Raw genomic sequence first — 13716 nt, forward strand, 5'->3', positions numbered from 1 at the left:
TTGTGATGCAAATAGATTTAAGTGTTCCGAAACGTTGAAAATGTTAGAAAAGGCCTTTGGTGAATCGTGTCTAGGAAAAACACAGGCATACGAGTGGTATAACCGCTTCAAAGGTGGTCGTACAAGCTTGGATCATGATGAGATCCCTGGCCGCCCAACAACATCTGTTTCTGAAGAGAACATTGAATCGGCGAAGCAAATCGTGTTGAAAAATCGTTCTGTACCGATTAGAGAGATTGCTGTGTTGTTAGGCATCTCTTATGGGTCAGCCGAACACATTTTAACTGATGTTTTGGGTTTGAAACGCGTCGCTTCTCGGCTGGTGCCAAAAAAGCTGAATTTCATTCAAAAACAGCGTCGTGTTGATGTGGCCAAAGAGATGATTTCCAACGCAGATAGTGACCCCACATTCATCGAATGCATCATAACTGTTGATGAGGTGTGGATCTATGAATATGACGTCGAAACCGCACAACAATCGACCGAATGGCGCTTCGAAGGCGAGCCGTTGCTCTAAATTTTCATCCATTATAAAAATCGCCACACGAAATTTTTTCAACTTCTTTGTACAGACTCCAAACCAAAACTAATTGTACGATATGCGTCAAAATTTGACAGAATGTGTATAAAAGTGTTGCCAACGTTGAGAGAATTAAAGTTTACCGATTGGACAAGCGCGGAAATTTTAAAATGAAAATTCCGGTTCTTTTTTGATCATAAGGTATTTTCTAAGGGCTGCCATGTTACAAAAAATCAATTAATTAAAAAAAACCCTACGTACCTCTTTGCACACTGTAATATGAAATTAGAAAATGTTTGGTTGTTATTCTATATTGAAAATTGCGGGAGCTGAATTTCCGGCCGTCAAAATGAAGCACTTTCGCAGAACTGCCGTCAAGTCGCTATTTTGTTTTTCAATTTTTAAAACTGATCATTTTTTTTGTACTTAAATATACACGTTAAAAAGTGCTGTATACAAAATTTGGATTACTCCCTTTTTTGGATCCCAAAATAATACCCCAAAAAAAACCTTCTTTTTTTCTATAGTGGTGTAACCTCTTAAAATCCTATTAAACTTCTTGCTTTTCATTCAGATCCAACTTCTGGTTTAGGGAATACATGGTAATTAGTATAAAAATGTTCATTCCACATAAATTAATCAGGTTTATCGGGTCTGCTGATCTGAATAGTCAACAACCAAATAAACTTAGGAAGGCACAAAAAAATTTAACTCGCACTACAATTTCTCAAGGATGTCTACACTGATTTTCAAACATTTTGAATCGAATGTGAACTATACAGCTCCTCAGGTAAATTCACCTGACTTCGGTTAAACCGACTTTCGAATTCCGGTTCCAGTATCGAATCGTTTCCCAAAGCTCAATCGTTTTCTTAAAAGAAGACCAAATCGAATTTCAAAAATAAAAATTCAAATTAAAGGATTTATGGTCCGATACATAATTAATGAATTTTATCCGATTCTGACTTCCGATTCTGGAATTACAAACCGATATAGAAGATGACAGTCCCGAAAAGCCATAAAGCAACAGTCGTTATATATTCTGCTGTTTCTTAGCATTCGGCGGAAACGAATTTGTGAATTATTTTATCTGATACTCTTTCATATAAAAGTTAAAGCACTTTTAAAATGAACGTCATATTATGGTTTTTATGCAATGGAGTTGAAATAGAAATATAGTAAAAAAGTTGAGGCGTTTTTTTAATGTTCGTGATTAATTTTCTAATTCTTTAAAAATTATTCTATTTTTTTGCCTTTCTCATATAGAAAGGTTCTGCAATCACTTGAAAAACCGACTAGTGGAAATTGGTCCGGAGGGCCAAGTGTCACATACCATTCGACTCAGTTCATCGAGCTGAGCAATGTGTGTGTGTGTGTGTGTGTGTGTGTGTGTGTGTGTGTGTGTGTGTGTGTGTGTGTGTGTGTGTGTGTGTGTGTGTGTGTGTGTGTGTATGTGTATGTATGTATGTATGTGTGTATGTGTGTGTATGTGTCAAATAATCTCACTAGGTTTTCTCGGAGATGGCTGAACAGATTTTGACAAACTTAGATTCAGATGAAAGGTCTCATGGTCCCATACGGAATTCCTAAATATCATCCGGATCCGACTTCCGGTTCCGGAGTTATAGGGTAAAGTGTGTTCAATATTGTACACCGTCACTTAAACTGGCGGAACAAAAACCGTAAAAAATGTTATAAACTGGACTCTAAACCGTTATTCCCAATCTTAGGGTCAATTGAAAGGTCTTACGGTTCTACCAAATATTACTGCATATTTTCGGATGCGAAAAACATTTAAATCGTAATTTAGAGTGCGTACTAGTAGAGTTTGTATGTCATGTTAGTTGGTGGCCGTACGAACCGGCTTTGATTATACCGGTTCTCGGCTTCCGGTTCCGAAAGTGCATATAATAGTGAACCCACTTCGTTTTCTTAAGGATGGCCTACGCAATCAAAGCACTGTTTTATTCTGTATGTTATACTAGTTAATGCACAAGCAATCTCTTGGTTTCTTTCAAAAATCGTAGAAAATTTTTTTGAATAGTATACCACAATATTATACATGAGAAAGGCATCATTACATTAGGTGGATTAAAACAGGTTTTTATTGTATGATTTGTTTATTGATTTCCTACAGCTTTATCCTAGACACCATTACTGAGCAAGTGACTATTCCTCAGTTACGACGATTTGAGGAAGATGCATTAAAAAATAAATTCGCTCTTTTTCAAAAATACACGGGCAAAATTCCGATTCTAGAAATGAGCAAAAACGAGAAAACGAGTCATGATTTTGGGAAAATTATATATATTCATGTTATGATAATACACCATGATTAAAACTTCTCGGATGATTCATTTGGACTGATTTCGCTGAAAGGGTGTAGCCAGGTTTTTATATAAAAACTGACCCCAAACAGAAAAAAAATTGATATACGCTGTTTGAAAGGGTTTATATTGGAGATGATTTTCCCAAAATTTTAACCCTTCAACTGCCATATTGGTGGAGTTAGGGTGGTTCTTCTGATTTTCATTTTATTTAAATTTTTCAAAAACCTCTTTAGAAAAAAAATTGAAAAAAATCAGGAATATTTTAGGAATTATGAGTCTTTCTGATTTTTTTAAAAAATGTATTACATTTAAAAAAGAAATGTTAATAATTTTCGATTTTTTTTAATCGCACTCACCATTTTGGTACCACTATAGATTTTACATCAAAGATAAGTCATTTATGAGTACATTACGGTGTAATTTTTTCAATTTTTTAAAAAATGTGGACGGGTATATCAGACTAAAAAAAGTCATTCGGAAAACCATGCATCTCCATCAAATTGACGTCATCCGATGGAGACGCATGGTATGTAGTTCTAAAATCAAATATCACATGCCCTTAGAACTAAATACCATGCGTTTCCATATACAACTTGTGCCCAGGGGTTGAGTAGTTCGTTTCTAACTTCAACATCTTGCGGGATAGTCTGGTGGTTTCGAGGTTAGTTATTAGCAGTCCTAAGAAATACTATAAACCAGATATAAAACAAGTCGAAGCGCCTGCAGCAAGTCCCGAAGACCCAAAAAGAACGTATTAATTCGCATCGTCGATTTTCTACACAAACAACATGCTCTTTTAAACTTAATATTTTCAATTTTTTGCCATTTCCTCCCTTTATTAAACAGTTTCGGAAAAACGTATTGTTTTATTGCTTTAATCGAAATATGTATTAGCTAAGAATGAATGAGAAACTGAGCTGTGTATGAATATTGAATTTTAAACGCTTTTGCAAATATAGTTCATCGAATTTACTTGCACTTAGAGGTCTTTTTCTGATGTTTCGTGGAGTACTTTTCTCACGTATCAGCTCAAGCCCGCTTCTTATGTCTAAATACAGCTCAGACTATGACCACTCTTTGCCTCCATTTAATCGATCCACCTTGCTCGCTATGCTTCTCATTTTCTATTATTTGATTTGAATACAATAAATGTAAAATAAATGTAAAATGACTGATCAGTTCATAAACAAAAACTTTAAATCGTATATTAAAACCTAAATATTTGTCAATTTATTAGTTCTGATTCATATTTCTTTTACTGGTCTTTCCTTATGAAAATTGTTCTTAAGCCCTAAACTTAATCTGTAAATGGAAACGCATGTTATTTAGTTCCAAGGGCATGTGATATATGTTTTTAGAACTGAATACCATGCGTCTCCATTGGATGATGACAATTTGATGGAGATGCATGGTTTTCCGAAAGATTCATTATTTTGAAGTCTAATATTATACCCGTCCACATTTTTTAAAAATTTGAAAAAATTGCACCGTAATGCATTTATTTTTGATGTAAAATCTAGAGTGGTACCAAAATTGTGAGTGCGATTAAAAAAATCGAAAATTTTGAACATGTATGTAAAACATTTTGAAAAAAATCAGAAAGGTTTCCCATAATTCCTAAAATATTCCTGATTTTTAAATTTTTTTGCTGAAGAGATTTTTGAAAAATTTAAATAAAATGAAAATCAGAAGAACTACCCTAACTCCACCAATATGGCAGTTAAATGGTTAAAATTTTGGGAAAATCATCTCCAATATAAATTCTTTCAAACAGCGTATATACATTTTTTTCTGTTTGGGGGCAGTTTTTGTATGCAAACCCGGCTACACACTTTAAACTTAACGCACTTGACGTTGTTGGGTATAACTTCAGGCGTGTTTCTGCTACGAATGAAATTTTTGCAACAGAAATTCAGTTAAAAGCACGACGAACTTCTTTTAATCAGAATCATTAACAATTAAAATATTATGATTTTGAAAAACGACGACGCCTAAAATAACGTGTTTACTTGCGTTCATTGCTTCAATTTTGATTTTGTGTTTCAGAATTTAAACACTTCAACGAACTGCATGAAAAACCCGTGTGAATCAAACCTCTTAAAAAGAAACTCTATGTTGAATTCTTGCAAAAAAAATCGTCTTATTTATAATATTTAGCAACAACGGTCACATCGAATATGTAAGAATACATTCAAACAAAATGTAACATTGATGTTTGTCAAATGAAAAACGTAACCGTGCTTAGTCTCTTATGATGTCAATTTTTGGTTCATTATCTTTATTTTTATGGGGTAGAAAATTGGAGTTACCAGCTTCAAAAGAAATACATTTTTCAGGTAACGCATTTTCGAACCATGATTAAGTTAGGGAAAATTATTGAGTTATTGCTCATGGTTTCATAATAAGTTGAAATGATTGGTTTCATGATTTTCTAATCATGACAGCAGTAACGTATTTTTTTCCGTGTAGTCTTGAATTGATCCATTTCCATTCGTACAAAATAATAGTTTGGCATACTGCAGCCGTGTGCTAAATTTCATCCAAATCGTCGAAAGTCAATCCTTTTCAGCTTATAAACTTAAGCTGATTTGAAGTTTCTAATCATCTAATCATCAACTACTTACCGGATTGTCGTACTTTCTCAACCAGATGGCGTGAATGAACTTGTACGCCAGACCACCGGCGACCGCCACTAGACCCATATAACGGAACGCGTCTCTGGTGCCGACCTCTCCAATCAAAAATCCACCGAAGAATGATCCGCTTCCTCGTCCTAAGCTGAAATGTGCCATTCCGAGAACACCGATCAAAGTAGCCAGTAAATTTTTCGGTGCCAACAGTGAACAGTAGGTTGCTGCAGCGACCCACATCAGATGACAGGACAGTGCCTCCATGGCCTCAAAGGGAAAGCACCACCAAGCATTTCTGTGCAGATGAGAACGGTTGCGTTAGAATGGCATTCCTGGGAGGAGGGACCAAATTAATTACTCAATCAGTGAATATCCCACCAAACGGCACGCGTGAGCGACGAAAGCAATCACTATCAGATTAACATGACCGACCACTTTGGTAATGCGACCAGCTCCGTAAAGGAATGGAATGCTGCTCACCGTTCCAACGGTGATTGTGATGCCTGTAAATTGTAAACATTCTATAACAGTTCTCCGTACAACGCAACTACTACGGGAAACTTACCCAGCAGATAGTTGGGAGCGCCGAGTTCTTTGAGATACAGAAAGAGGAAACTTTCGATGAAACCCCAGAAATTGCCCAACAGGAACAAAAACCAAATGAATATGATTACGTGTTTCAGCTTCAGCAAATTCCACAAATCTTTGAATACATTATCAGCCGGTAGTTTCTCTCCCAGTGGCATCAAGAACACAGATATCGAAGATATGACCAACAATATATCGTACGTATAGAAAGCCGCCGAGTAATCGGTGTAACCAAGATCCTTAGAGAAGAAATCAATCATAATCCCGGTGATGGGAGAGAAAATAGCCATTCCGATGCTAGAGAATAATCTTTCCCGCCCGAAATCGCCGCCATACTTTTCGATCATAGTAAGCGCAATCGGATCCATGATCGTTACACCGGCAGAAAGCATCGTAGTCGCCAGGAAGCGGAGCCCGAAATACACCCAAAATATTTTATCATCACTTTCCTTGTAGTCCGGAGGACAAATGTCCGGTCCATTCTTTCGGAAGTGACATCGCTGCACCATGCAATCCGCTGCCAGCTCACTCAATCTTTGATTGCTGTTCAGGGTCATGTTGGACGAGAGCACCAAGCCTCCGCACCGAAGGTCTTCCTCTTCCAGTGCGGTGACGTTGACTCCTTGTTTCCAAAGTAACTTCACACCAAATCGAGTCTTGAAATCGGTAACCGTCTCATTGTCGTCATGTTCAATCTCCATACCAAGCTGTTCGATGGGTTCTCCCAAGTCCGGATGCATGTCCAGCACGAAGAAAGCCGAATCACCGCTTCCCGCTATGACCCAACTTTCCTCGTTCTCGTCCGAATCGGGCTCATGTATAAGTATCTGTCCTGAAATTCAAACGAATCAGCTGATGCAATAAGGTTAAGCAACGGATTCATCAACAGTAAATAACTCTTACTATCTAGGAACGCTTCCGTTGTGCTGGGGCTGTAGGTGGAACTGCTAACCACTTCCAGCGATATGTTTTTCAGGTTGGTCTTCTTTTTCACTATCAACTCCAGATCGTCCTTCTCGCCCACGTCTACGGGTGCCAAAATAGGCGAGAAAGTAGGCGGAGGAACAATCTCGATTTTGGGATTCTGTTCAAACAACAAACAGTGATCCAAACACTGATCCACAACGATGTCAATTTCTTCCTCCTCCGGACACTCACGGCTCGGACAGGGGGACCACCAAACCTGTAAACGTGTAAAAGCGTTAGAAAGTCACCAAATCTAATAGAACAACCGTCGTCAGAGATTAATGAAATAATTTCTAATTCATATGGTGGATAAGGAAAGTGGGCAGCAGTGCATGTCGAAAAGCAATTGCACCTACCTCGACATTGCCCGTCTCCGGATGTCTCATTACGTATGCTTCCGGTAGCTTGCCGGGAATTTCCTGCTGCGGGATCAACATCAACGAGTGGTGAAATAATGCATTTAACAGCAGACTCATAATCACCACCGGCTTGTAGCGACCGAACTTGTCCACCAGGAAACCTGTTTGGGTTAGAACAGACAGAGCAAAGTGAGAAATTCAATTTCATCGAGTAATATGGAAACGGAAGGTCAGTAAATTCACGGTGAAAATTTGATTAGCCTTGTTGAAGAAATTATTTCACAGCTCGGCAGCCGTTGTCGTCCCCAGGAACAAAGTTGATTACTTTTGGCGCGAAATGGGAAATCCGGCATATTGCTGGAGGATTATCCGGATTGTGCAGAGAACTAGAGCAGATCCCTTTGCGAGTACCAAGTCAATCTGAAATCGCATAAGATTGCACGAAAAATATCATCCAAAAATGATATTTTGAATTGCCTTCAGCCTAAAAATTGAGGAAAATAAATCCCAAAATCAACTAAATAGTTCTGAGTAGATCCAGAAATGGATACACTGAAACCTTCATTTACGAACTAAACGGGGGCTCGTAAATCGAGTTAGTTCGTAAATTTTTTTTTTAAGTAATTAATGTGAAAAACCCCAATCTCATGAATACTTTCGGAACGGATGTAAAAAGTAGGACCAAGAGAATGGGGTTATATCGAAATCCAAGATGGCGACTTCTGGTCTATTGATATTCCTTAAAAACCCTAACAATATGGTTATATTTGAATTGGGTCTGATAAGTACATAACGATGTTTGAGGTGGTTCTAGAATCCAAGATGGTAACTTCCGCTCTACTGATATTTCTTGAAGTCCCCTACAATATAGTTATATCCCAATCGAATGTACCGCAATGAAAATACGTTTGAGGTTTTTTCCGAATTTCATGATAGTGACTTTCGGTTCATTGTAATTTCCTGTATCCATTGATCAAACCTGTTCCAAAAATACATATATTGTAAGGAGTTTACATAAATAACAATATACCGGATACCGTCATCTTGGATTCAAATCCGTTCCATTCATATCCACATTGTATGGGTTTAAAAAAAATATTATTAAACCAGTGACACCTACAGGGTCCGCCATGTAACTTTTTTTTTAAACATGAAATAAAACACAAACGGTTCATCCGATTTCAAAATTTATTTTTTCATATTAAAGTACAATCCATCCGGTTAATTGTGGAATATAATTTCATTCAAATGGCTGCCTCGGCTAGCCTTGCAGTACGCCATACGCTCGGTCCAGTATTTTAAGTACATTTTCGATTGTATGCAGCTTTATTTCAGCTATGGCTGCACGAATGTTGTCCTTCAAGGCTTGAACTGTCTCTGGCTTGTCCACATAACACTTATCTTTGACAGCCTCCCAAAGATAATAGTCTAACGGCGTCAAATCACAGCTCCGAGGCGGCCAAACGACATCCGAATTTCGACTGATAATTCGATCTTCGAAAACTGTGCGCAGAAGATCGATCGTTGGCTGTGTGGCACGGAGCGCCGTTTTGTTGGAACCAAATGGTGTCCAAGTCTTCCTCTTCAAGCAACGGGAAAAACCAATCGCTAATCATGGCGGGTTTTCCTTCCCCCAGATGCGACAATTTTGCTTATTAACATACCCGCCAAGATGAAAATGTGCCTCATCCGAGAAAATGTTTTTTTGGCAAAAATCGGCGTCTTCTTCAAGCAGATCACAAGCCCAGTTGGCGAAGCGATAACGCATCGCATGCTCTATACACAACCATTTTCGTTCAGCGGAAAAATAAAACTAATTTTCAGTCAAATCAGAAGTGACATCAAGGTTACCAATGTCGAAATAATCGCTAGTTAAAAAAAGTTAGATGGCGGACCCTGTACTCTTCAAATCCGTTTCGAAAATATCCATATTGTAAGCGGTTTCAAGGAATATCAATAATCCGAAAGTCACCATCTTAGATTTCAGAACCACTTTAAACATAAGTTTCCAATATCTGCTCATTTCATCGCCGTTCCGAAAATATCGATACTGTGAGGATGCTTAAGAAATACAAAAATTCCCGAAGTCGCCATCTTGGATTTCAGAAACACCTCAAATATCGTTTTTTGGCACCTACTCATTAAATTCGTTCCGAAAATAATTATATTGTATGGGTTTTAAAGGAATATTGTAATATACCGGAAGAAATCATCTTGAATTTCAGAATCGCCAGAAAAGGAATGTAATGTCAAAAAAAAACCTGTTTTAATCCACCTAGTGGTGTAATGATGCCTTTCTCATATATATAATATTGTGGTATTCTATTCAAAAATTTTTCTCTTCGATTTTTGAAAGAAACCAAGAGATTTTTTTATGCATAACATACAGAATAAAACAGTGCTTTGGTTGAGTAAGTCATCCTTAAGAAAACGAAATGGGTTCACTATTATATGCACTTCCGCCACCGGAACCCGAGAACCGGTATAATCAAAGTCGGTTCGTACAGCCACCAACTAACGAATTAAATTACGATTTAAATGTTTGTAGCATCCGAAAATATTTTAAGTGACAATGTACAATATTGAACACACTTTACCATATAATTCCGGAACCGAAAGTCGGATCTGGATGAAATTCAGAAATTCCGTATGGGACTACGAGACCATTCATTTAAATCTAAGTTTGTGGAAATCGGTCAAACCATCACTGAGAAAAGTGAGTGAGATCCATTTTGGTATATATGACCACTATTTCCGGTTCTTCCGGAACCGGATACCGGGAACCAGGATAGCCGAAATCGGTTTGTTTAGTTGCCTATTGATAATAACTATCGATTTGTGTAGTTTTGAGACCAGTTTAGAATTGTTTTTACGTGTTTTGTTTCGCCGGTTTGAGATACGGTGTACAATATGTAACACACTTCACCCTATAACTCCGGAACCGGAAGTCGGATCCGAATGAAATTCAGGAATTCCGGAAATCGGTTCAGCCATTTTCGAGAAAACCTAGTGTGATTATTTGACACACACACACACACACACACACACATTGCTCAGCTCGATGAACTGAGTCGAATGGTATATGACACTTGGCCCTCCAGGCCAATTTTCACTAGTCGGTTTTTCAAGTGATTGCATAACCTTTCTATATGAGAAAGGCAAAAAATGTGTCATCTCGCGTTTTCGTTCGAGTGCGAATTGGAGAAGGTTAGGTGAGATCGGTCCTTAGAGGTATTTCATATTTTCTTTATTAACAATGTGTTATTATATCTTCCGTACTAAAAATCGATTTAGACTAAACTCCTTCGTTTACTCGGGGAACGTTTGATCGATGGATCTATTTTTCTTCGGGTTAAACACTAAGTTAAAGACGCGTGCGTCAAGTTTGTAACCGTGCAAATATTTTTTTTGCGATCGTGCTTAACTAGGACGTATATGAAAGTAGTTTAGACTGCGAGGAGGATTCATGTGGTATTTTATTATTTTGGTTAGGGAGTAGATATCGACATTACTTCGTATCGCGTGAGGCGTTGTTGTTAGATTGATGATTTTTTTATTTAAAAGATAGTTTTATTCAGACTTATATGCGTACCAACCTTACGTGGCCGATTGAGCCGATTTTTTTAATAGAAGATTTTTTTTTTATTGGATCTCGTTGTCACCCTTTTTCTAGGGGGAGAGGAGCTTCCATTTCCCTCCTGCGAGGATTGAAGGGCACATTGTTCGTGTCTCGTCTCGTCATCAATTGCCGCATCGGTGGTATTGTTCGCAGTCTTGAGTTCGTTGCTAGTTCCTGTAGATGCGCCTTGTTGTACATTGGTTGCAGTTGCTGGTTGGTTGGAGGGTAAGTTGTTAACTGCAGCTGGTGTACTTTGTTCTATAGGAGATACTGATGGATTCGTTGAAGGGGATGCTTCATTGTAGTTGGTAGCTGTCACAGGTGTACTGGGGTTGCTTGGGGTTGGAGTGAAGGAAGCACCGATGTCCTTTCGTGTAGTTGTCTCTTTGCTCAGTTTATCACATGGCTTTCTGTAGTGAGCAGCTTTTTGTCAATATTGACTTGTGGCCATCTGATTGTCATAGGTAACAAGTGATTTGCACGGGACTCTTGTATCCTGACCGAAAGTCACATAAGATGGTATAGGCCTCTTCAAGTGCATGCGTAACAAACGTACGCCATTTAGAATACCGGGGAAAAACTTCTTCCACTTTTCTTTTTCGATAGAGAGAATCTCCCCGTATTGGGACATAGTTTTGCGAATATAAGGATCGATTACGCTTGAGGGAAGATCATGCATTCGCACTACTATAGCACTATCTTCCATAAATACTGGAATGTTGTACTTAATGTTTTCGTGCTACACATAGTGCACATTGTTATTGTCTTTTGCGAATTGAATTGCACCCAACTCTTTATATAACTGGATGTAAACAACATTATTTGTCTTATTGCATTGAAGTTAATGCACACGTTTAATGTCAAGATGCATTTACTCCTCGTATCGAATGTCGAATTTTGCACTGCCTGAAGTCAACAATGATTGTATGCTTTCGTATCGGCGGTAGCTTTTGTTCGTTTTGTTCACTCATTTCGAGGTCGTTCTATTGTTCACTACACAATACTGTACTTGGTTTCTTCCATCACGAACGTTAGCGGCTTTGTTTTATTGACTGACTTGGATGAGATGAGAAAGCGAACTGTGTTCGATTGGTGATGATCGACTGATGTTACGCACGCCAGTGTAAAAGGAAGTAACGTAAAAAGTGTACGTGTACAGAGATGTGGATGTAGTAAATAATCCACATACTCCGATTTGAATAATAAATTGCACATATTTTCGATATGGCTAACCATTTTTTTTTGCATGGAGAAATCAATTCGACTCAAGATTGACTTTCAAAAAGATCGGTTATATGTTTGCATGCACTTTTGTTGAGTCGATGTAATTTAAAACGTTGTTCATCCACATAGCACAGAGGTCGACAAGTCTTCAGTTTATACGTTCATTGATTTTATGAAAAGAACTTAAAACATTGATCCAAATCGATTATCGAGAATCTGAAAAAATAGGAATTATGCCAGACACAACCAATCACAATTATATTAAAAATGAAAGAATTCTAAGGTTCCCATAATAAATAAAAAATGACGATGATGGTGGATGTACTGATTTAAAAACATAGTGACAGTGACAAATGAAAAACTTAATCTAGTATGAGAGCTTGGATTGTTTGCAAATGATAAAATTTTTGGGATTAAAAATAAAATAATTCCAAAATAAAAAGAATTTAAAGATTAATTAAACTATCGTACACAGATAGTTACTACTTTTTCCACCTCTCAAGAAATTTTCCATCTCGAAAAAAAGTCTCGTCTTTCGAGGTGATCCAAGTTTTAAACCAATATCGATTTCTGCAAAAGAAGTAAACCGATGACCTGCTGCATCGGTCAGAACAACCACTAATCAGAAGGAGCAATGTCTGGAGAATACGTTGGGTGAAGCAAAATGCCCCACTAATTCATAATCCATCAAATTCAAATCATTCAACAATTTTCTTCATATTGTAGCTTGATGTTATTAATGAACATGACCGAATATTGACATTACGATGCACGTAGCGAACAGACGCTTGTTGTTTTAATGCAAATAGTAATTGAACTGAAACTGTCGGTGAACCGATTTCATCCAGGGGTCCTATTCAAATGATACATGCAAAATCACAGATCACCTTTGATACTATATGATATTGCATCTAATAATTCTATACATGTGAGTATGTGCAACTCATTTGTACTAAAACAAAGAAGCCGCTTTAAGATATCTTTCAGAATGTTATTCTGAATCTTCTGAAGCGCTTTATTTCAGGTAGGATTGATACTGCATAACGATTTGTATTGCATTGTTTTTGTCTGTTTGTCACTTAGTCTAGATTCCTTCTATGTGATTCTTGAAAGCAATATTAGATCAAAATATTATCCTTCAAAAGACTATATCAATTTCTAACCATTCAATTAGGATACATGATTATTGTTTGGTTGAATAATAGTACGGTTTATGGTTTAGGGTTTATGAAAAAAGACAGTTCAGTATGAGTATGAGTTTCAACTGAATCCATTTGCGAGGCATCGTTTTGTTGGTGAATGGAGCTTCGACAAATCAATCCATTTTTAAGTGTACAATAATAAAGTAATGCTTCCAAGTCAAGTTAATTAGACAAATTCATTAACAAATCACCGAGATACAAGCGCTTCAAATTAGGTTTGAAAAATCTGTCGACGATAGTACTAAATTGACAATGCTCGATAACGGAGAATAAACAGC

General features: G+C 37.4%; 1 protein-coding gene across 5 annotated transcripts in view; it reads right to left on the reverse strand.

The window, feature by feature from the left end:
- Nucleotides 1-13716, reverse strand: part of LOC131427687 (uncharacterized) — a 133095-nt gene that overhangs the window by 22042 nt on the left and 97337 nt on the right. For all 5 annotated transcript variants that reach the window (XM_058591101.1, XM_058591096.1, XM_058591099.1 and 2 more), the window contains exons 4-8: nt 7391-7554; nt 6972-7251; nt 6046-6900; nt 5839-5983; nt 5475-5775 (exon numbers count right to left, since the gene is read on the reverse strand). In XM_058591101.1, the coding sequence (XP_058447084.1) occupies nt 5475-5775; nt 5839-5983; nt 6046-6900; nt 6972-7251; nt 7391-7554 (1745 nt within the window). The remainder of the gene's footprint in view (nt 1-5474; nt 5776-5838; nt 5984-6045; nt 6901-6971; nt 7252-7390; nt 7555-13716) is intronic.

This window comes from Malaya genurostris, chromosome 2 (assembly GCF_030247185.1).
Source record: "Malaya genurostris strain Urasoe2022 chromosome 2, Malgen_1.1, whole genome shotgun sequence".
Lineage (NCBI taxonomy): Eukaryota > Metazoa > Arthropoda > Insecta > Diptera > Culicidae > Malaya > Malaya genurostris.